Source organism: Empidonax traillii, unplaced genomic scaffold, assembly GCF_003031625.1.
Source record: "Empidonax traillii isolate 1590-97213 ecotype Southwest subspecies unplaced genomic scaffold, ASM303162v1 scaffold42:size1813164, whole genome shotgun sequence".
In the NCBI taxonomy this organism is placed as follows: Eukaryota; Metazoa; Chordata; class Aves; order Passeriformes; family Tyrannidae; genus Empidonax; species Empidonax traillii.
In genome coordinates, this window is record NW_020955235.1 from 1,308,110 (window position 1) to 1,332,565 (window position 24,456).

General features: G+C 40.5%; 1 protein-coding gene across 8 annotated transcripts in view; it reads right to left on the reverse strand.

Annotated features, from left to right (window-relative positions):
• The window catches only part of MAP3K20 (mitogen-activated protein kinase kinase kinase 20), a 96,312-nt gene that overhangs the window by 16,451 nt on the left and 55,405 nt on the right, over nucleotides 1-24,456 (reverse strand). For 7 of the 8 annotated variants that reach the window (XR_003570616.1, XR_003570617.1, XM_027878488.1 and 4 more), the window contains exons 11-16: nucleotides 22,523-22,658; nucleotides 11,182-11,226; nucleotides 10,229-10,259; nucleotides 9,971-10,110; nucleotides 8,733-8,795; nucleotides 7,641-7,733 (exon numbers count right to left, since the gene is read on the reverse strand). Coding sequence is in view for 6 of the 8 variants with exons in the window: in XM_027878488.1 (XP_027734289.1) it covers nucleotides 7,641-7,733; nucleotides 8,733-8,795; nucleotides 9,971-10,110; nucleotides 10,229-10,259; nucleotides 11,182-11,226; nucleotides 22,523-22,658 (508 nt within the window). In the remaining 2 variants the exon portion in view is untranslated. Of the gene's footprint in view, nucleotides 1-7,640; nucleotides 7,734-8,732; nucleotides 8,796-9,970; nucleotides 10,111-10,228; nucleotides 10,260-11,181; nucleotides 11,227-17,833; nucleotides 18,270-22,522; nucleotides 22,659-24,456 lie in introns of those variants that run through there. The other variant, XM_027878491.1, reaches the window with a different exon arrangement.

Below are 24,456 nucleotides of genomic sequence, written 5' to 3' on the forward strand. Positions count from 1 at the left end.
AATTGAAAGTGTCTGGTTGATAAATAGGCTTACACAAGTCCTTCAAAGAGACTTCCCTGAACATCTTGTCATTCAAACATTAAAATATCTCCCAGTATTTACCTGCTTGATTTTGATTTAAATGGAGAATTTCAGCTTTTTGTTTTAAAAAAATATCTAGTTTCAGAACTGAGGGGCAACCAGTTCTCAAACCAGCAAAATTTTGTGTGAAAACGTTTTCAAATAACACTTTGACAAAGTAAAAAAATCAGCAGCTTCTGAAAATGATTCTAGAAATGAAAATCACACACGTATTTGAGCCGCTTCTCCTCAGTTTCAAAACAGAAAGTAAAACCACTTTAAAACTTAAGTCTGCAGCTTACTGTGGTGACAATACTCCTTTAGCCCCATATGCATTAACGTCTGACAAAAAAAAAAATAAAATGAAAGGGAAATGAAAAAGATCAGGCACAGGCTCTAAACAGCAAACATGTGTCCTGAAGCAGCTTAAAACCCTTGCTGGGGAGGCACTTCATTTTTCAAGGGGGCCCAAATCCAGGATCATTTTAAAACCAGTGGTTGGAATGAACTTTTTTGTTTTTTTAAAGATTGAAATAAAAATGGAAACAGCATTGTAGCAGGTAACTGGATATTAGAAGAAAAGTAAGATGTACCATGAGATGAAACAAATATGAAAAAAATATTGGTCATGCTGATACTAAAAGTAGTAGCATGTTGATGATTTAGGTCCCCAGAAGCTCTTTTACGTTCTTAGCTATTATCTATCTCAGCTGCTGAAACCTGCTGTTTTAAAGGCATTAGAGTTGAACATCTAGTGACAGCACTTGGGTTATTTATCATTATGTATCACCCTGCTACACTATATTTTATTATACTGGATTTAAAGGAAGATAACACAATTATGGTTAATTTGCTTCTCTTCTTTATATATATAGTGTCATGACCCACCACAGCTTTGTCCCATGAGATATTTTTAACCAAAAAGAAATCCACAAGAAACTCTCCCTAAAAATTCCATTAATAACCTCTTGTAGCATGTATAGGTTGCAGGGTCTGGAACTAAGAATGTTTTAATCTCTTCAGCAAAACAATGTCTCATAATGATGTACAGGACTATTGCTGCACTGATGAAGAATCATACATAATTCAGCACCTTTCACTTGGCACCACTGTGATATCCTCATTAGCAGTGGCTCACAGTGGCTGTCAGATGGTGTCCATGCGAATGCAGGCATTATATTGTCTTTGAGATGTGCAGCTGCTTCCATGACACTGCCAGTATATAAAAACATGACGCCAGTTTGTTTTATTTAGTGCTAAACCTTCCAGTTTGTAAAAACAAGGCTGACACAGAGCCTGACATGAGGCAGTGAAAATAATTAGCTCTCATTTTCTCAGCCTCCTATTTCCTTCTCCCCGCTGTGTTCTCTTTCCACTAAACCACCACATGTCAGTCGAAATGGGAGGCAATTAGTGGGCTCATTTCAGTCCCCACAACTGTGCTGAAAAGAAAGTATTTATGATGGCACAATGAACAGCTGAAAGATTAAATAACATTTGCCTTTTGAAAAGAAAATGACTTCTAGCTAAATGGGCAATTTTTGATTATTCTCAAACAAGCTTAGAGTAGTTGGTTTTTAAAATACAAGAAAGGAAAATGAGTCATTTTTAGGTGAAAGAATCAAATAAAACTTGACACAGTAATGCAAATAACTGATGTTTTATTGCAAAATATGTAAATGTGTTATACCCTTAACAATGGCTGGTGTCTCAGGTCAGGGCAGGCTGCTGCCAGCCAGGCTCCAGCAAGAGAAGGTGGCTCCACCGCCGGTTTTGTTTCAGCTGTGCAGGCAGAAAAAAAGAGGGGCGGAGGAGAGGCCTTGCAAGAGAGATGGTCTTAGAATGTACAGAAACAAAGCAAGCAAAAGATATATTTATGTTATCAGTTGCCTGGGTGCCTCCTTCAAGCTGGAGGCCCTACTCCTCTGCGAGGCAACAGGCACTGACTGGTTGGAGCTTCGCCTGGAGAAGCACGAGGCCTTTTTAACACCTACGCAGCCCAACTAGCAGTACCAAAAATATCTGTCTCCTGACAGCCCCCTTCTTTAACATCCAGAACTGTGGAGCTCTGTGCCACGACGCAGGGAGATATCATGGCAAACACCAGGCACTGCTGTGCGCTGGGGCTGGTGCCCAAGAACAGGGACTTGCAGCCGGTGAGAGGAGAGCGAGACCACAGCGTTCAACAAGAGCTGCCTTTGACACGTGATCAGAAGCAAAGAGGGGTTGTTGCAGTCGCAGGCATCATCCACAGGAGCACCCTGCTTGCAACAGCATGATCGTAAAGGTGGAAGAACAAGAAATATGAGTCCCTTCCCTGAGGGCTGTACAGGTGTCCTCCTATACTGTCCCTGCCCTCCAGTGCCACTTCCCGTGGATCGCTCATGGGAACAATGCGCCATGTCCCCACTCATGGTGGAGGCTACTGCTCACACACTGGGGCTGCAGGGGACAAGGTGCACAGAAGCACAGGAAAGGCATGGCAGGGCTGCTGGACATGTCCTGTGCATGCTGGGAACAAAGGCTTCTGTCTGGAGAGCATGTGTCAAGCCTACAAACCACTGGCAACATGTCTGCTTCTGCAGACACATCCATGACCAAGGCTGCATGTGAGAGATAATGTGTGGAAGGCAGCAAGTTAATTCAGTGATCAAGGTATAAACATAAATCTTGAGATTAAAAAGTTTAGAAAGTCAAGTGAGCAAATCACCTAGCTGAAAAGTCTACATGGCTCTTTAGGGCTGTGGAATAACTTCTAATGGGAATTCCTGGTATAGCACTGCCTACACAAGGATTATCAAAGGTATTGGCTTGAGTTTGACCTCAGTTACACATGCATGCTACAGCTGGAGCAATCCCAGTGGATGATGGAGATGATGAAGTTATACCAGCTCCACCTCATGCAAAAACAATACATGGTCCAGAAAAGCTTTTTTGAAAGAATACAAGGAGCTCTGATTCACCTACACTGATTAACCTTCTTGACAGACTATATTAATCAGTTCTTAGTGGTGCTGGCAATATTTTAATGTGGCTTGGTTTTACTTTACAGCTTAGGTCATTTTTTGTGATCCTTCACAAAGAGTTTACCCCTTTACTGACTACTTGTTAGAATAGGAGCAAATCTACGAAAATTGCACACAAACACAGTTACTCTGATTCTTGCAGTAACTCTTAGTCTTTAATCCTGAAAGCATTGTGCTTTGAGATGGAATTAAAGAGAGAGGATTTAGAAGATGAGGTTTTGAGATAAGGTTAAATAACCCCATGTTAGAAAGTCAAGGTACTTGCAATTATCTTGTAAAGGAAGGGTCAGATAAAAACAATTCCTCTTCCAGCTTTACTTTACTGAAGCGGGTTAAAATACCTACAAAGCATGGGAAATATATGCGACCTAAAAACTACAAAAGTAGAATTTCAAATTTTAGACCTTGGCCCTTGCTTTATTTTTAAGAACGTAAAGAAAGGATTTGTGAGTGTTGATATAGCGGGAGAGTGGAGGAGAAAAGGCAGCAGAAATGGTCTCAAGCACTTGTGAAAGTACATTCCAGTTACAATTTTTTCAGTACTGTTTTTTCTGGTACTACCTGCCTTTTGCCAGCCTGGGCTTCTCCACATGAAGAGCTGGTCAAAACACCTCTCTAAAGTAGCATTAATAGTATATTCACTTCTGCACTACGCATTTAAATAATAGCATTAAAATATATCCCAGTTTGGATATTCAAGGCTAGAAAATAGTTCACAGAGTCAGCAGACAGTTTTGAAGAGGCTCTGCTCCTTACCTTGTCAAATAGAGGGAGAGGTAACTGGGGAAAAATAAGGTGAAATGGTGAGCCAACTTCAAGGCTTCGTGTTCGGATATAGGTCAAATTATGACATACCAGGTAAAAAATGAGAACATTCAATGGCATGGTGAAATCTGCCCTTTTGAGGACCAAAACTAAAGAATGCATCAATAGAAGGCAAAAAGACTGTAAGCCATTCTTCACACGGGGTTGGGTGATTCATCAGTGCAGAGCCAACATAGCTCAGGCACCTTTCCCTGATTGGAAAATTTTAATGAGCCACCAAGGATGAGAAAGCCATTGAAAATACCCTCTGCAGTTCTGCAAATCAGTTCAAGCCACAATTGCCAGGGCTTGTTGTTTTACCTTCCATGTTGGAGTTAATTGGTGGTCCCCTATTTTTTTTTTTTAATTTGTGGAAAAAAAAAAAAAAGTCTAAATCTATCACCTTTAAGCTCAGCAGGAATTGTGTACAGAAAGGTCATTAAAAGGCAGTGAATGGAAGTAACCACATAACTTGAACTACAAGAGTCAGAAAAGAAACCTCTAAAAACCAGGTTAGTTTTGCAATGCTCACTCCTTATGCATTCGGAGAGCACAAAGGTCAACTGAGCTTTTATTGCCTCCAAAGACGTAGCTAAAAAGGGAAGGAAACTGTAATGAAATGACTGCATCTGTCAGCTGGTGGAAACCAACATAATCCGCTACAAGATGCAGTTTAAATTAGATAACAAATATGAGGCTGGTAAAGATGTGTGCTGGGAAGTCAGTGTTTCATTCAGTGCACAGACAAGGCTGAACATTCAAATGCTGACCTGAAGCATATCCACCAGCATCCTCAGTAAAAGGCACTGCCATTCCTAAGGCACTGGCTGTGCTGATGGGGCATGGTGCAGTGCCAAGGAGGGGACAACTGTGCCCTGAGGAACCATATTTTCACACTGGAGATGATGCTGTGCGCCCTGACCAGCCAAACACATCTGAAATAACCGGCACCCCTGAAATGGTTTCTGTGCCCTGGGTCAGTTCATCCAGCACTTTTCTACCCAGTATGTCACGCTGCACACCAATGCTGCACCCACGCCAGAGCTTTAATTTGAATCAGGAGAGCACTTTTGTCCCACACGTCCATCCTGTCCCAGGCTTCAGCAGAGCCACCTCTGATGGCCTGGGTGGGCTTGCTTCCAGGCACAACTACACCAGGAAATGTTCTACAATAACTAACGGGAACTCAGCCCAGGAGACCAGCACAGAGCCAGCCTGGTGTAAAACCTTTCAGCATGACCAGTTCCCCTGTACAGAGCCCTCCCTGCTGCACTACACCACCTCCTAGCTGAGCCTAAAGGCCTCCTCCGATGTACACCAGTCTAACAGCCTCCACATCACCCAGGGAATGCATACCCTCAATGCATAACCCAGATTTGAGCTCACTGCCTCTTTTTCCTCATGGCTAAAACAGGAAAAATGCTTCTTAGCTAGGTAGCTGGCTATAGGGACTGATTGGGGTAAAGTTCCTCTGAGAAATTTATTTTTAAACTAATTTAGTCCAGCTTTTTAGCTATAAAGATGGTGGAAGGTATGATCCCAAGTGCTTCTGCTGACCCAGTTTTACAGGAACAGGCACCACTATTTTACAAAAGCGGGACAGTAAAAAAGAAGTTTAAACCCCTCGATCCTGGTTTACTCTCAATCTCCAGTTCATTTTGGAACAAATCTGGATGGCAGCAGTAGCTGGCTCAGAGCAGCCTCTAGGGGAGCTAGAAGATTGTATCCAGGGGTTTTCAAAGAAGCAAGCTAGCCAAATTTTCTGTATTGTATGTACCACACCAGTCTTTGTTACTGTTATGTTTAAAGCAAATTACTTGCTCATGTTGGCCCCAGCATCCTGCCCAAAAGCTCAGGTGGTCTACTCCTTCCAGTCCACTTTTTAAAACTGGCTCTGCTGCAACATCTTTAAAGAGAGGTACAAGTTTATGTGCAAATCTCAGACAGATGTTTTCAGCCCAGGCCCATTCAGGTGACAAACTGCACATTCCCTGGAATGACATCACTAAGCACACAGGGTGCTGCAGCAAGGCAGCTGACAGGGAAGGCATGCCTGGCATGCAACCACGGCTTCAGAGGGAATGGCTTCCTTAGAAAGGGGGCCCAACAGCACCCAGAGCAGATAGGACCATTTAGGAGCTCACAGGGAAGACAGGACCAAATAAAAAAAGGTTGTCAGAAACCTGCAGAGGTTATGTCAGCACTACACAGGCCCATTGAACTAACTCTGTACTCCCATAAAAATTCAGCTTCTGTCCCACAGACTCTGGCACACTGTCTCATCTGCAAATTTTGCTGTCACGGCTGAAACATCTACTCATCGTCAGACTTGGGGAGGTGTTAGTACAACACGAATTTCTGCCCAGTGCTCACAGGTCTATTTGTTCCTTCTCTTGCTCTTTCCCAGGGGCAGTTGCTCACCTCTCTGCACTTTGGCTCACAGCCCATATTGGAAATGGAAGGGAGATATGAGCTATTTCATGGATGTTTAGTTCTTTGAAGAGTTAGTTGCACATGGGAGACAAAAATGCACATGCACACCTACAAAAAAGCAGCTGTACAGCAGCATAAGCAACATGCATTCAAGTACACTGAGACAGTCTAAGTAATTCACATACTGATAAAGAAGATTTTTATAGGGGAAAAAGGTACTTAGGATAAAAGAAACAAACTAAAAAAGGAAATCTCCAGACAAAAAGCTTTTTCAAATTGATGAAATGATTTCAGTACAAGTTCCTACTAAGTTCAAACCTAAATGCTTTCTCTGCAAGCACCACCAAGTACAGAAATCAAGAGACTTCTGCAAACAATATGCCCTGAAAGCAAAGCAGTCAGATAACACAAGATGAAAGTCAGACTCCCACAAGTTTAGGGTGGACACACAATGCAGATTTATCAAATACAAAAGGAAACAAATCCTGCTGTCACAACCCCTGACTCCAGCTCAGAAATGCTTTGCACACCATTTCCACGTAGATGATTAATTCTAAACCCCTTGAACTCAGAGTCCATGGCAAGCTGGATAAAGAAAACAAAAAGCATGGGACAAACCTCACTCTCGAGAAAAAACAACGTGGTGGAAATCTTTTGCTGGAACATTCGGAGTCATCAGTGCTCCTATTACACAGGGTCTAATGAGAGATCCTTGAACCAGCTCGGCTTGGAGTTGAGGTTTGATTAGGATGTGGTATGCTGGCAACTGCCTTTTACCAGCTGATGCACAGTAGTTTCGCTATCAGCAATGAGCTGCAACTACCCCTCCCTCCTTCCCAAGCACCATGAGGGCACAGTCCCCACCAGAACCAGTCCTGTCCTGCCCAGCCAGCAGCCATGCATACCACGTATTTTCCAAACTCTTCTTGGACGCATAGAACGGTATCTCCTTTCTGCTGAGACAAAAGTAGCAGTTTGTCCACCAATATCAGGCAAAGAGCACCGCTCAACTGTCAGTGGAGCTTCTTTTCATAAAGGGACTGTTATTTCACACCCATTGGGATAAAAGGAACAAAGCGAAATCCAGAACTTCAAAAATAACAGTTAAAAAAATTGCTCAGAAGGAAACAGCAGCTTTTTTTTAAAGGTTTCTGTGCCACTCTTCTCTTTCTTGCCTGCTCTGGGATGCAGTTCCCCATCACCAGTGCAGTCTCACTGGCCACCTTGACATTCAGTCGGCACTTTCCACAACCAGAGGATTCTCATGCCAATTTACCCTTTTGTGTCCAGAAGATACTGGACTGTTAAACAGCTTACCTTTGGACCATTTCCCGGTTTCAAGTGATAACCAAAAACAAGTTCAAGATTCACTACTTTCTCTATGTTTTCTTCAGTTCCACCTGCAGAATCCTGCCAAAAAAAAAAGGCAAAGTGAGACTCCACATCTAGGACAATCCACTGGGAGACATGAGTACAGCCTTTGGTGGCATAAAGGATTTGCCTTTCAGATGCTACAAGACTGGCAGGCAGCAGGAAGGAGGCATCATACTTCAAGAGGGGCCATGGCTTCTGTATGGGTTTAGGGCGTGCAGTGGGTGGCATCTGGGAGATGCTGCACAATTTCTGCTCTTGGCCAAGCTGCTCTGGCACAGCATGGTGTCTGTGAGTATTGTGGCAGCCTCTGCCACTGGAATTGCAGCTGGCACAGCATGGCAGCAAAGCCCTGATTTTCATTTTCCCCTTCAGGGAACAGAGTTTTGCTATATGCAAATTTCCTGTAAGTGGATTTCAGTCTATAGCTGTGCAATAAATTATGACTAAAAAAGCTACTTCAGGCTTTGGGGTCTAGAATTGCTGATTAGTTCACTGAACTAAATCAGGGAAATATTAGTTTTAGTAACCCCAAGGTTCTCAAACACTCTCTGCCTTTTGCATGGCTCTTGTTACATGTATCAGAAAACCAACAGGTTAACATAAGGGTGACCAGACATTATAAATCATCCTTCTTTCCTATAACATTTACTAACTGAGGAATGATGGGCTTGGTCTGGGCCAGGAGTCTGCTGTTCTTCAGTGGTGAGCAGTCAGTGGCACCAGTTTGGAGGAATAGCTCTTAAAAGTAATTTCTGATTAATGACAGCAAAGGAATTGCAACCACTAGCCTTCTGATTTAATTCCACTGGTTCCACGATAAAATCTTAGAGCCTCATTGAAAACAACTTTTATTATCTTATTACTTGTTCTGACTTGTTTTGACCCATCACTGCTGTTGACCCTTTGCATTTGTTACAACTCCATGTAGGAACTGCTGCTTCGCCCTCCCCTGAATGGGAGAAAGTTGAGACATGAGAACAATAAAATATTCATATTAACACAAGAAGCAGTTCTTATATAAACAATGCAACTTACCTTAATTAATGGCGGAAAATGAAATAGATTTAGGTAGTCATGGGTTAACTTCTCGATAGCAGTCTAGGAAAAAAAATCAACAAAATCAGATGGGAGTTATTTAGTATCTCATACCGCAAATACCAACATGAAAAACAGTGAAACTCCATGTGCACTGTGTTTTCCACTGTGGATACATCAGGGCATGTGGGAAGAGTTTAAAATACAGCCCTGTTCTGGAAACTGTCATGGTAGATTGGCCCCATTTTGCATTCAGAATCAGATCTGCTTAATCAGAGAAAGAGATGTTTGGGGGGTTGTTTTTGTTGTTTTTATTTATGCTCAATCAACCCAGGAAGCTGAAATCATTCATTTTGGGCATTATTGACTTTATTAAGTTTCAATAATTTTCCCTGTAGGAAACGTAAATTAAATATATCAGTAATGGTGTGTGGGCATGGAAAAAATGGCTGATGAGCAAAAGGGGAATAAATCTGTGTGACTTATGAAGCTAAATTTGCAGGACTAGCAATTAGGATACAAGTATCTCTTTACTAGCAAATTGTGATCTAAAATAATTGAGACCCAGCAGAATTATAGATGCTGCTTTTAGAGAAACCCTTTTCCAAAGCTGCCAGAAAACTGAACTCTCTCCGGTGGCTACAGTATTAATACCATTACTGCTGTCTGATCACATTTTCCAGACCATGATTTTCCTAATTCATTACAAACAATTAGATATTTAAAACACTGTGAAACAGAGCTTTCCGAAGCTCTGAAAGAGCCTCTGAAAGAAACCTGTCAATCAGCTTTAAAGTTTGTCCAATGGAGTTTAGTCCAAGTATGCTTTACACTATAAATGAGATACAAAAGTTAAGAAGTTCAGAGATTTCAGTTCAAATAACTGTTTTAGTATCTGCTTCTCCCTCAGCTAAAGCAAACTCTCTCTGAATATACCCAAGTTTTCTGCTGGGCCCTCCTACGTGAATCTGTAGCAGAACTGCCAGTCTAGCTCACAGGAAAACCAAGAACTACAGAGGAATATAAAGATAACAGCACGTTTTTGTGCCTCATAAGATGCTCAGGTTGCTTTGGGTTCTAGATCGACATGAACCTGTAACTATTTATTTTAGATACCAAATATGTTCTCTATGTAGCTCTGTCACTCTGTTAACACTACTGAAAACTCAAAGACTCCTTCTTAATGTTCACACTAGAACCTATAACCTACTGCAACATTCAATATATGCTAATGATACCTTTAAATGGATGATGTGTCCTCTGGAAACAATTCCCATGTCCTTTAAATCCTCTTCTTCTAGAAGAAGCAGTTGTTTCCCAGTGATATGATGTTCCTTAAACAAGCTAGCATAGACACTCATTTCACCAGAAGCATCGCCTTAAGATAAAAGAGGTTATTCAGAAATGCATAGGGTACTTTACTGGAGGGGGAAAAATGAACAAATGTATATATGTTCATATATGTGAATATGAAAGTACATATGAATAGCTTTTACCTTTTCTAGTAAGTTGTTGCATCCAGAAAAACTGCAAAGAAAGAGGAATCAATCTTGAAGTTCACATTACCAACATTTGGTATTACAGTTATTCGGAGTCCACAAGTACATTCTTTTTTAAGACAAAATTTAAAAATATTTCTCACTCTGGTTTAAAGGACTCGAGATTCATCAATACAGTTGATTACTTCTATTTAGCTTTTCAAAACTGCCTTCCATTTTGCAGCCACCTTCCTCATTTTATTGTCATGAAGAAGAGAAATGACCAAAGCAGCAGCTGAGTGATGTCATGAGCTAAAAGAGCTGAAGTGAAGGAGCCAGGGCTGTTACGGCTTTTGCACTGGCTTTCCAGACAGTCTTTCAATAAACATCAGCTAAACAGCCCCATGATGCACAGTACACAGAGACTGCCAGATAGGACATTAAAATCATCATGACACATCACTATGCCAGAGATAAACCACTGATGTGTCTTGTTTAGCCTTTTAATCAAATAACATGGTAAAAAAGACTCAATGCCATTTTTTTTATATGGAAGAGATTCCACATGCCTTAAAACCTCCTTCACTTTTTTTTGGTTAATTTCAGTCCAGGTGGCACACAGTGGGATAAAACCTTCCAAACTCTTTCGTCCTGTCCAGGATCAGGTCTTCGGGCACTTTCACATCCCTTAAACAGTGACTCAGGAATGCCCTCCTTGCTGCTGACAGCTCCCAGCTCCCATTATTTTCTGGCCTTTGGAGAATGTGGCTGTTTTATGATGGTAACTCAAGTCCTTAATTTACTTACGGTCATTTTAAACCCTCTCTAGGACACAAGTTTCACCAAACAAACAACAGTAAAATCTCACCTGGTGATGTTCTGATCCGGCCTCCCCGCCCTCTGTACCCACTGTAAGATGCTAAGAGAGCTCCAGCAGCACGATGCTGGCCACATTAACACAAAATACTCACCACATCTTCTTCGGTCCATGCACAAATATCAAAGGAGGGCAGCAACTGTGTGAGAGATATGAATTGAAAAGAAAACCATCTGACCATTTTTATCCCCTCCACCCAAATTTTACTCTGGGGGCTGATTTTATTCTGTTCCTTTTTCCCTGCAAAGTACAGGACTTAGGCTGTGACTCATACTGACGTACTAAACCACTAGATTCACACTGATTATGGGCTGGCTCCATCAATATGCTGTTGGTGTTAAATCGATCCCATCACTCTATGCAGATAGAGTTACCAGCAGATCCCCAAAAGAAACAACTTAGGAAGCAAAGCTAAACTGTCTGATGGCAAGAGACTCTAACTGTCTCTCCTCTTGGCACTGACGCTTGGGAAGGCTTTTGCTGTTTCGATTTTTGCAATGAAAATAATGCTGTGATTATGACTCCCTCCCAAATGATGGATATTTTCTACAAAAGGAAAGAAAACTGTCACTGGACAGCAATGAAAGCAGAATTTGGAGTCTGGCCTCTACAGCTAGTCTTCCTCTCCATGTACAGACAAGTCTCTCTTGGTTTCTACCAACATTTTAACTGCTCCCCTGAGGCTGGGGGAGTGCAGCAATTCCCAGCCTCCTCCAACACTGGATGCAAAATGGTGTTCACTCTTGAAGCACTAGTAAACCATGGAGGATGCACAGGGGAACGGCTGCATTAAACAAAATTCTGGGATGATTTGAAAACTGACAGAGGAGATGTCACTGTAATAGGGATTGCCATTTTACTCATTCAAGCACATAGTATCCCAAGCTTCAGCTTCTTGGCATTTTTATCCAGCTCAAAGAGTTAACATTAATTGGTGTATATCCGTATTTGGACTGTCAGCATTTCCCAGGAGCTCACCACCATAATGTAGTTGCAATTTCTTTGATGTAGATACCAGTGATTAACAAGAGACTCAGCTCTGTTACCCTTAGCCCCCATGGCTTCGTTCCCTCCTCCAGAGAGCTCTGCCACCCCTGAGTTCTCCAGCCTCCACCCACAAGCCAAGCACGCCTCCTCAGCAGGCACTCACCCCTACCCACCTCCAGCTGAATACTGAGCCCCAGGACAGAGTTGCTCCTTAGGTGCCTTCCTGGCACTTCCTTAGCACTTCCCTGGCTCTCCACGCACGACACCAGGGTCTAGTGTAATCTGCTCACAACTTTCAGCCATCACTGTAAAACACCCTTCACAGCACCCATGTGAAACCCCCACTGAAGGACTTGTGATTGCCTGACATCCCTTGACTTCTGCCTCCGTATCTATAGACTTTTTGCTGCCCACCCCACTTTGAGGACTTTTCAGATTGTCTTCCTCTTCCTCCACCAATGTCTTACTCCAATCTTGCTGGGCACAAACAATTCATGAGACCAGCTAGAGTCACCTCTGCGTGGAGGATCTAGCGGGTCCTCAAACCCACCCCTTTGCCCACTGTTTCCCTGAAGGGGACAGAGCCAAAGGCATCAGAAAGCAAGATGTACCTGCCTCACAAAAATGAGACCTTCCTGACTACTACACCACACTTGCAATCAATCTTCTCAACCTACCTGCTGTCAGGCATTCCCTATACTGACAGCAACCTGCAGCCTGGGCAGGATGCTGTGGGGCAAAAGTGATGCTGGGGGAAACACCTAAGCACAAGGAAGGGCAAATGGTAATCAAGAACACCCTCACTGGGTTGTGTCGTTTGTATGTACTTATAGTCAAACCAGCTGGTGCTGCAGGAAGAGCCTGGTACAATAACTTGTACAACTCAATCATTTAATGCAGAAGTCCAATATTACATTTTTAGTTGTACAGTGGATTTTTTCAGCTTTCCCTGTGTTTAAATACAACCAGTGGCAGAATATGTTCCATATTATTTCAATTTTCTCTTTTTTTAAATATAGAATAAAGGGGAAATGTCACACCGTGAGTAATACAAAAACATGACTTAAACCAGTAGACAATAAGGAACGTTTTGAAACACCAGCATTTTACACAGTGACACAGATGCATAAAATTTACTGTCAAAATGTTTATTGCAAAATAGAAGATTGGAACAAAGAGAAGCAAAGAAAAAGTTCACATCAAAAGAAAGTTTATGACACCAATTGAGGAAATTGAATACATTGCATGATTTCTTTTTGTTTGTTTGCTTTGGTTTTACACTGGAAAATCAAATCCACAGTGTGAATAAAACAAGACATGGTATGTCAAGTGCAACAAAGAGAATAACTAACACTGCAAGGTTTTACCACACAGAAGTGTAACATTGCATGTTCCACACAAATGATATATTCAGTTTACAGCACAAGAGTCTTGGCATAGGCGTTGCGCTCAGCTTTGCTTTTTCAGACGGGAAAATGAAATTTTCCAACACTGTGAAAATATTTTCTATTCAAATTCCATCAGTTCAAACTTGAAGTGTAAGTAGCATCGACTTCTACTATTCAGTACAAAACTTCTTCAGTAGTGCAAAAGCAAGAAATGCAGTGGACTATATCTGACTTTAAAAGGCATATGAATATTTAGCACACAATATAAAATGTTTAAAGAAAGTTGTTGGTTCTACAGTTTTAAAATTAAATCTTCACACATCAGAAATCTCTGTGCAGATTTTACAGTGTACACTAAGTCGAAGTCTGGAGGAAAGGGGAAAGGTCCCTCCTCCAGATTCCTACCAGTGCATTTTAAGGGCTGTGAAAATTACTATATGAACTTACTTTTTCTACCTGAACGTTCTACCTACAACTGTAGTTAAAACCTCTGTCAAGTTAGAGGTCTTCTTAAAAACCTGTAAAAGCTGCCTGATTACAGAAAAGGAACTACAGCACTAAAGACACGCAGTAACACTGCTGAATACTTAACAGCTATGTGCACACACAGGATTTATTGCTACTGCTGAGAGCAACACCAATCATTATCATATCAGATATTTAAATCAGAATAAACACTAAAACCCAGAAGGAAAGGGAATCAACATCTAAGAAAACCTCTGGAACGATAAACAAATGACAAATCGAGAACGCGACTGTACGACAAGAGGCTGCACCAGATGTCACCTTCAGGAAGCCTTTCCCATCTAGCGGGGACAAGCTCCACGTCAGGCAGCACACACCTGGTTGGGGATGCAGCACACCTGAACACTGTATCTTAAGACACTTGCTACTCTGAGGAATTAGTGGTGTCATCATCACAAAACTTACTAGATCAAAAGTCTTCCTCCCTTAAGTCCCCTTCCCACTTTTTTCTCCACTGCTGAAGCAAAAGAAAGGGAGTTGGACATCCTGTCTTGGTCCCAGCTGACCCCGCATTTTTAAGCAAGTCAAAAGTCAATTCTTCCCATTCTTCTCTCAGGCCATTTACCCACCTAAGTCAATGCTGGTATTACAGCAGCTGGGTAAAAATGAGAAGTTCAGGCTTGGTTCTTAACTTTCCCTTCCATCAAATGCAGGCATATCATTTTACTGCAAATACCTCCAGAGGTTTATGGAAGGTAGAGAAAACTGGGAACCCAAAAGGCCTGGCAGGCCCTAATGAGCTGAGAGGTGTACAAGGCACAGGAAGGCTTTTGGTGGTTTGCTCACAGCCCAGAGCAGCCAGACAAATACCTTCTGAGTTTGGTTAATGCTTTCATAAGCTGACACACTACCTGGCTTTGGACTGTTGTGGAGACTCATATAACCTGGTGATGATGATACAGGTAGAAGGTGGATTGGGATACACGGCAGATGAAAATCAGTGTGGAAGATTAAATACTCTGAGCTCCTCCAACCACCACATCTGCCCACTTTCAAAGTCTTTATCTAGTGAAAAGCATTTCAGAGACAGAAACGACAGAGCTTGATTCTCACGTATGATTTTTGGCTTGTAAACTGAAGACATTTGGCATGAAAGTCATCACAGCAAAGTAAATATGCAATCAATACTACTACTTTTTCAGTAAGCACAGCCAATATCGTAAGTATAACCCTATGTTAGGGGAACTGCATCAGAAGTTTGTCAGATGTTATAATTTTATCTACAATTCAGAGACCACCTTTGCTACCTTGAAACCATGGGGAAGTTTTACAAGAGTTTAATTTTTCTCTCAATATAGCTTATTTGTTTTGACAAGTAACATGGGGAAAGAAAGGCAAAGAGGAAAAAATCCATCTCTGTTTCATGTAAAAATACTGAAACTAACTACCGAATAGAAATTCCTATAAGCATGCTACCAAGTTCTGATGATATTTTGCTGACATAAATTACACATCTGGGTAAGCACAAAACTTTATAGACAGACTTAAACCCTGTGGTTTTGCAACTATGAAACCCTGTGTCATACTACTTAAGAACTATTTTTATTTCTGTAAAGATTAAAGAGTGGATTTACAAATTCAGTTAAAATCCATACAACAGAAATGTGCATGAAGTGCTCTGAGATTGTCAAACACCAAAAAAGTGCAAAATCTGCCAGGGACAGATTTTTTGTGCTTTTTTTGAATACTAAATTGTATTGAACCAAATTTCATTTTCAGTTGTACAACCCTACACTGCTTACGTGGTACAGTAATTTATGCACAATGACACACATCTTAAAATCTAAAGTGCACATATTCCATTACACGAATCCATCAAATTTTGCTGAGTGCAAAGTGGCAGTTACAAAAATAGTAACTTCGCTGTGGGTGTTAGCAGACGTAGACTTACAAAAATAGTACAAATCTGCACTGAAAACAGCCTTTTTGCTTGTATTTCCATTTCATACTTTGCCCTTTCATGTCCCTTTTTCTCCCTAAAATCATGTTGCTTTGATGGACCTAAGAAGCCATTTCTACCACTGCTGAGGGAGCAAGTTTCTCCTTGGGATACTCCAAGGAGTAAATTTACTGCATCATTTAAAGTACAATTTTGTTATGAAAAAAAAACTCCTGGATACAAGAGGGTTAACTGCAAGTCAGCGGATCTGTAACTGTTCGGAAGAACATTAAATTACATCCTACAGAAGTTAAGCATCTTGGAGGGTCTAATCCTGTGCAAACTGAGTGGAATAGGCAAGTTTAAAGCACAGCACTTGCTGCCTTGCAGGTTACTGGAGACCAGTGCTGATGCTTAAGGATAAAACAATTCTCTCTGATGACCCAAAGAGGTGCCCACTCTAGAAAAACTCCTTCAAAGAACTTTCTGTTTTGTTGAGTGAACATGTAATGATTTGAGGCCTGCTGTTATCTAATGTATCCATTTTTCTCTAAGCTATCTACAAAACACTCACCATAATATGTGGGTTAGAGCTGTGTAACAGGCAAGCCTATAATTAAAGAAGCCACTCAAACCAAGAAGTTTTCATAAAAGAAACCCCTCCAGTAATTGAGAATGGAATTTTGATGGCCTATTCCCACTACCACTGAACTGCACAGTAACATTTTTCTTTTGAAATGCTGCCCTTCTTCCTTGGGCAAATATTTTACATCTTCCTTTCTAACCTGCATCAGTGTTCACACTGGCTTCCCTCCCTCCTTCTGCATCACCACTAAAGGGGTCATCAGGAGAAACGTCCTCACTGCTCTCAAAATAAGTGCCTGGTAGGCAATTATTGCAGCAGATTGTTACACACTGAGTTTTACAGTAAGCCATAACAGCAGTGGCAATACTTTAGAAGTGATTTAGCTGCAAAAAACAGGTATACAGAGACTAGTAAATATTCCTCACATTACTGCCATCACAGAGAATTTCACATAAGCCACAGTAGTAGTAAGGTCCAAGCTGAAATGTCATAGTGGCTTCTCTTTGTCCTTACCTAAGGGTAGCACACACTGTTTAGGAGACGCAACAGAATCAAAATTTAAGAACACCGATTTTTGCTCTCAGGTACAAGAATAAGTCCATCAAAGTTAATGAGGCTTCCTGGATTTACATCAACATAACTGAAAATTAGCTTCTAGATCACAATATCTGATAATAGATGCAGAGGTCTGATTGCAGTTTACTCTGCTAGAGTGAATTATATACACATGCACATACACGTGAGGGAAAAAAGAATCTTTATACAAATCATCTACTAATAGGGATTATCTGGATTCTGCTGCTATTCAGTTTTTAAATTGTGTATTTAACTAATTCCTCTCTTCCTAGAAACCTATTTGTGACTTCCCACAATGCTGCCTTGAAAAAGGCTTTAAATTAGAAACACAGCAAACCCCATCACTGCAACAGTAAGAAAGAACGGATTAGCAAATCTGGAAGTACAAGTATATGCATATGACTGACAATTGAAGGGGTAAGGGAAATGACAAAAACACAAAAGAAAAATTTGAAGTACATTAATGGCATTAAAGGCATTGAAGTTTCTCCAAGTGTTTTCAGATCTTAAGTTTATCAAGCCATAGTTTCTGTAATCAGGCATCAAGAATTATAGATATACTCATGTTTCTTAAAATAATAATTATAATCTCCATTAGTTTGGAAAGTTTAGTTCCAAATTTCATCAAAGCAGAAATAAGTCAGCACATTCTAAACAAAAACAACATGTCTTTCTACACACAAACATGTTCAGCCTGGAAAATATCTCACCTTTTTTTTTTTGTTGTTTGTTTTGTTTGTTTGTTTTGTTTGTTTGTTTTTGTTGTTGTTCTTTTACAGGATTTAAACAGACCAAACTGACAGGATTCTTGTTCTAAAACTTTATTGTTTTGCTTTGCTAAAACAATTTCAGGGTTAATTCTATAACTTATTTCATTCACTGCTATCATCTGTGTCGTCAAAATCATCATCATCATCATCGTCATCTGACCAGTCGAATTCACTGAAACCCAAAGCCATGTTGATTTTCTTCCCTTTTCTCATAGAGGTGGTTTTAGAAGAATTCTTTTTGGCTTGCATGTTTATCTGCATTCCAGAATGCAGGACAGATCCTGCTTGGTTCAGAGAGAAGATATCCCCAAAGCCCGTCATCATCAAGGCCTTCAGACTTTGGTTCATGCCAGCTACCTCCCCGTTACTTGTTGCTGTGATCTGACAAGACATCTCTGCACTGTTTGACTCCTCTGTTTTAGATTCAAAGTAAGACTCCTGAGACATTCTTGCAGCAAGAGGTAAGAAAAACTATTTAAAGGAGGAAAGGACAGAGCAAAAGTGAAAGTTAGAACCAATTCAAAAATCAAGGAAAAAGTCACCACCATATTAGTTGGCAATCAACAGAAAGCATATGATTAGTGAATCTAAACATGGAGACCAAGTAAGGATTCACTAAAACAGTGTCCTTCTGGGGTCATTGTTCTTAAATCAAAATGTAAAATCACTGAGTGGCATGGCAAGAACCACAGCTAGCAGAGCTCTCATGACAAAAGAAGGTCCAAACTCTTCAATCCTTCATTTTGTACAGTGCAAAACAGAACGTGACAGTTCCCAGCCAGGTGGACTGGCTCCCAAGACAATGTGGATAAAACAGAAGTCTGAGTGAGCTGCTTAATTGAACCTTTCAGGATTGAAGAATAAATCAGGTTAAGATCAGAGAACCCAAATAAGCTCCCACAGTTTGGTGCAGAAGTAGCAGCCCCCAAATATCAGAAACAAAAGCAGTAGCAGATTGGTTTTGAGTGTACGCTCAAAAGGAGAGAAAGGGGTCACCCTGCAACGGTCACAATCAGAAATGAGCCTCTCACCAATGCAAAGGACAGCGGAATCAGCCTCCAGACTGCACTAACACCTTTTGCAAGGATGAGCATGCAGGGGAAGAGGGGCTGTTTTAGGCTGGCTCTTTAGCTTAGTTTTTGGGAATTTTTTGGTTTTTTTCAGTGATATCAATAGCTATCTGCCATTTGTACATCGCATTAGATCTCTACTGATATAACCTTCACCTACACATAATGGTATTCTCCTGACCCACTCTGTTTGTAATAACAAATGCAATGTGCTCTCTCCAGCTAAATAACGATTAATGCCTCTTCAGAGTGGCCAGGCTAGTAACCTCGGTGACAGGCTTGCCTGTGCTCCGCAGGGAGTAAAGACTCGGGAGTTCATCCTAAACTAAACTACCTACTGAAACAACAGCAAAGGAGTGGTGTGTGAACACCTGAACTGGCCTTTTTTTCCAAAGTTGTTTGCAAAAACCACTTGCCCAAAATTCACGTTTTTTTCACTTTTTTTTTAACCTAATCAGAAAACTGACTGAAGAGTCAATGGCAGTTGGTCACAACAGGTTACAAGGGTAATCATGGTGATGCCCTTGTCTCTCACACAAGAGGCTTCACGGCCAGGCTGCTCAAAGAGTGCCCATTTCTTGGTAAAACCACCTACACTGACTAATTGTCTGCCATTAAAAGAGACAATATCTGTCTTTTGTTCCTCTCGAGTTTTCCCTACTTACACAGGCTTTCTATTTGCATTGTGGTTAACAAAAGTTAGTAATCAGGGTTTAAGAAACAAAAACAAAACTAAGAAGTTGGCGAAATGGGATGCCCTAAATAGTCTTCATGCATCCTATGGTTAAAAGATGAAAGAACCAGCAGCTAAGCTTCTGTACACCTGGCTGTACAAAAAAAAGCCAATTACACCATCACCACAGCACTAGTTGGATCAAGAATACCAAAAGCTCTCACGATAAAAAGAAGTAATGTTTTAAAAACAAGATGTAGCCACATCACACACCATTCCTTGCCAGTTAGTTATAGTAACTTTAAATCCTTAGAAGAGCATGCCCTGACATATGGGAAGGAATCCCTATTAAAAAAAGAAAATCAACAAAGCTGCAAATCAGCTTTCCACTAGAACACATTTCTGGGTCATTGACTGTTCAATGCCTGATAGTGGGTAAACTGTGAACGGTCATAACTGTGGTTAATTTTACAAGTTATAATTACTTTAATTCCTCCATATTTTGCCATCTTGTTAGCTGGAGAAATTAAAGAGCTCTTTGGGACAGGACATGCCTTTGGTGTCACATTTCATAGGATGACTATCATGAAAAGACAATGAGAGATGGCTGGGATCTACCAATCTCCATAAATTCCACTGTTAAGTGACCACCTGCAGGTACATGGCACCGCAGGTGCGTATCTGGATTTCATGTCTTGCTCACTGTCTTCCTCTAAATAAGAGGTTCAGCTTGGCTACATAACTGTCTTCTTAAAGTCAGGTCCTCTTTCAAAAGAAGTCTCCCATTTCACTGCAGCTATGGCTATATTTTACTCCTCCAAAAGGCTCCAGATTCCCTTGTGCTAGAGGCTCTTGGAGATGTGCACAAAGGAATTGGCAGAGATCAGACTCAAAGGTGTCTTTGGTATAATATACAGCAGAAATAGGGACAAAAAAAGAACAAGGAGAAACACTACTTGAGTTTCTAAATGTTGGCCTCATCCTTCTCTCATGCTGAAGGGTGTAAAGCTATACTTCATCCTTTAGAGCAGGAGCAGCCTGCCACTCATAATTACCTACCATGCAGGATGAAGCTTCTACCACCCCTACAACAATGGAGAATCAAGTGGTAGAGACAGCTTTGCTGTTCTCCTTTCACTTGGTTTGAGTTTCTCCTCCTGCACATCACTGCTGGCCTCTGGTCTTTGCTGCAGAGCAAACCAAAGAGGTGACTCCAGAATGCAGAGCAGGGACAAGAGTACCAGCTAGGACACAACAAGGCCTAGTATTAGTTAAGAACCAGGTTCATGCCTAGTGGACACCCTAAGCTGTGTCATAGCTCTGGTTGCCATATCTTTACTACTGTTTTTACAGTCAAGGTAGCTTAAAATCAAGCACTGCAGCTCCCCATTACAACCCTCAAGTTCGATACTGCTGAGCAGACACTGCCTGGACCAATGGAGGAAGGCAGATGCTCGACTCCCAAGGATTACAGTTTGCAAACAGAATGCCCAAGGATATTTTCCAAATGGTTTACAGCTATGAATTTAAAATATAGTTGTACATGTAACCAGTGCTTTGTAGAACTTCATTTGCTATGAAAAAGACAATCCTGCTTCAATAAGCCATTTTTTGCCAGTATGCCTTTTTTTTCAAAAAAAAAAAAAGGGCCATTTTTAAAGCTGTTCTGTGTAGCAGTGCACTTAAGATCTACAGAAAAAACAAACCTATATTTCTCTATTAGAAGAAATTGCATTTAAATGCAATAGGAGAGTTGGGTTAATGTTATGCAGAAAGATAGTTCATGCTTAGCACAATAGGTCTTAGCACAATGCTTTATTCTTTCAGGAATGCTAGCTCTAAGTGAAAAGTACAAGTCATAAGCAAGTACAGCATAAAAAACCCTAGGGCCTTGCTGGTGAAAAGGTTTGCTCATTAAGGCTGTGTCTCATGCTGCGCTCAGAACAGAGAATGGCCCACAGCTCAGTTACTGGAAGCTTGCAAGCGTTAAAGCAGGCACGTAGATATCTACTGAGAACATACAGTATCTGCACACAGGAAAACATTCATCCTTCATTATTTCATTACTGCATGTTCACAGCTGGAACATAAGTGCAACTTCATTCAAACAACAGCAATAAGCTATGCCTTGAAAACAAGTCATATGTAAATGGGTCTGGCTGGAGTCAAGGTTATAAGTAGGGTAAAACTGCATGAGTAAAATCATATGCTACTGCAATCTCTATTTGGTATTTGCTTTGGTTAGTGCTTTAAAAACAAGCAGATATCACAGTATTTTTTTAACAACTCTGTTGTAATACATCTTGCCATGCACTAACCCTGTGGTCCTCCCTCTGCCAATCAGTGGTTGAAGAGCATCACATTTCATTAAGAAATTCAAGATAATGCAAGGAAGGCTTTTTGTTCAATTTATTAATAGAAATGTAGCAATTCTAACAGCTGGTAACTGGCCAGTGAAAGTTATGTTATCTATAATTATGAACACAACCTTAAATTAGCACTTCAAACTTTGACCCCCTTTTTCATAGAATGGCAATTGCTGCTTCTCAAAAAAAGAACAGAATAATAAAAAAAATCTACATAGGTTTCCTAAGATGCCTTCTGCAAGATACAAATAATTCTTACATTTAAGACCAAATCCTTCATCCATTAAAGTCAACAACTTTCTAGCTGAAAAAAGAATTTACTGAATGCAAACAACTTTTAAAGTTGAGAACTGTAAATAAATCAACAGGACATTACTTAAAGTGCCCATGTCCCAATACAAACTATCAGTAACATCTGGTGCCTAATGTATTAGATGAATTTTTTAAAAAGTAACTGTTATCTGGAGTGATGCAATAAAATAGTTTTTAATTGGCCCAAGAAACCAACTACAGACAACTGGAGCACTACTTCCTTGGTGTGTTTTGAGATTTACATAGACAAAGCTCCAAACACTTTCTGACACAAGATGAAAAGTTGAATTAGTGTCTACTTACAGGAGTATTTGATTGTTCAGTTAACTTCTGCTCCCACATCCTCAAACGTCGTTCCCGTTCCTTTAGTTCCTGCTCTTTAAAGCTCAGATCACGCTCCAGTTTCTTTAGTCTCTCTAAGGTTGCCTCAATTTCACATCTGCACAGAGACAATTTGTTATGTCTTGTCTTTTCCTGACAGATATAAATTGATCATAATTCCCACTTGAATGTTAATTAAATGTGAAAGGCTGAAAAGTACAATACTAACTCAAGCAGTTCATTTAATTACCAAATGCAAAGCCTTCCAGAGTTTTAAGAACAAATTGCAATGTTTATACTTGAGAATAACCATAATATCTTCAGCTGAAGAAAAATAACATTTAAAAGATAAAACGCCACATAACAACAGTATTTTAAGAATGAAAACGCCTTCTTTCCCCTCAACATCATGAAAAATGACCTTATCCACAAAGAAACTGCATCAAGAACTGGTAACAGGACAATTCTTAGCAACACAATATGGGCAGTCCAAGAATCCCATTTGCCTGGGTTTATAACTTGGCTATAAATACTATTTGGACTTGCACTCAAATGCACAGAAGCAGTACTGGGGTGTTTTACTCTCTTAACTTCCTGTTTCTTTAGGTGAAAATATAAGAGCAAGAATACAAACCATGCTATGACCCAGCCCTGCAAATGGTTACAAACACAAGCTTCTCAGGTTAGGAACAGCTGAGAAAAGGATTTGGTTTACTTTTCTCCACTTCTCACCGTACATGCAAAGGTATGAAAAATATGAGAGGCAGGAAATGAAGGCAGTATTCTAAGAAGCTTCAGGTAGCATCTTTTTTTGGTTTCACTGCACGTACCTCCCTCAACAAAGTGGTTTCTTTTGACATGCTTTCTGATGGACATTATCTTTTAAACACACGAATTGAACCTCTTTGGAAGATTTAATAAGCTTTGCACTATAAATGCAGGGGTGTATACTAAAAGGTGAAGAGCAACTCTGTCACCAGATTCAGACACATTTTTTGCTCATGGGATAACCAAAGAAAAAACTCCAATTTGTATCCAAACCTGTATTTGCATTTAATGAGCCATTTCTGTGCCTGTTTGGGAGACTGTGCACTGCCTGCCACCTGTGTCCTGACTATGGCTTCAACTAGTCTTCGAAAACAGTTGTGAAAAGAGTCAATCCTAATGTTTTGTTTTCCTCCTAGAAAAAGCAAGCTCCTAAGGAGACAGAGATGCTAAAGAGAGCTCTGGAGAGACAGCTACTGGGACTCTGTAAGGTCGAATATTCTGCTCAAACTTTCACAATATTTTTCCTATGTAAACACACTGCAAACAAAATATGTTCCTTCTGATGTTTTCAAAAAGAAAATAAAAGGACTAACAGAGTTAGCTGCCATTTCTGTTTGGGGTAGGGAAAGAGAATTATTGCTTTCTGTAAATCTCCTGTCCTTGAACGGAATGATTAAACTCTTCTCCATGATCAGCCTAAAGGAGTTCAGGTTCTCAATGTGGGAAAATGGCATACCCAAACAGTCTATTTAAGCAAATGAAATAATATAAATATTCCAAATTTTACAGATTTTTCAATTTAATAAGACATCCCTGTCAGAGAGTAATGCTTACAAAGTACAATGAAAGGATTCAGAGCTGGAATAACCAGCAAAGCCTACTGCAAAACTCTAGCACCATGCTTAATTCTACTGCAAAAATCAGCCACCTGGGGGAAAAGGCATTTATCACACTTGAGTCTTGCTGAGTGAGCTGTTCGATGTGGTGGTCAGAACAAATGCCCTTCTTAATTATCATGCCTCAGATTTCAAACAAAATTCTCTATCATATTTAGGCATGCAAAGGTCAAGACTGATCTCTGTGCTGGGTAGAAAATGGTGATAAAATCCAATAAAGAGACAATAACGGAATAAAACAAAAAAGCACTG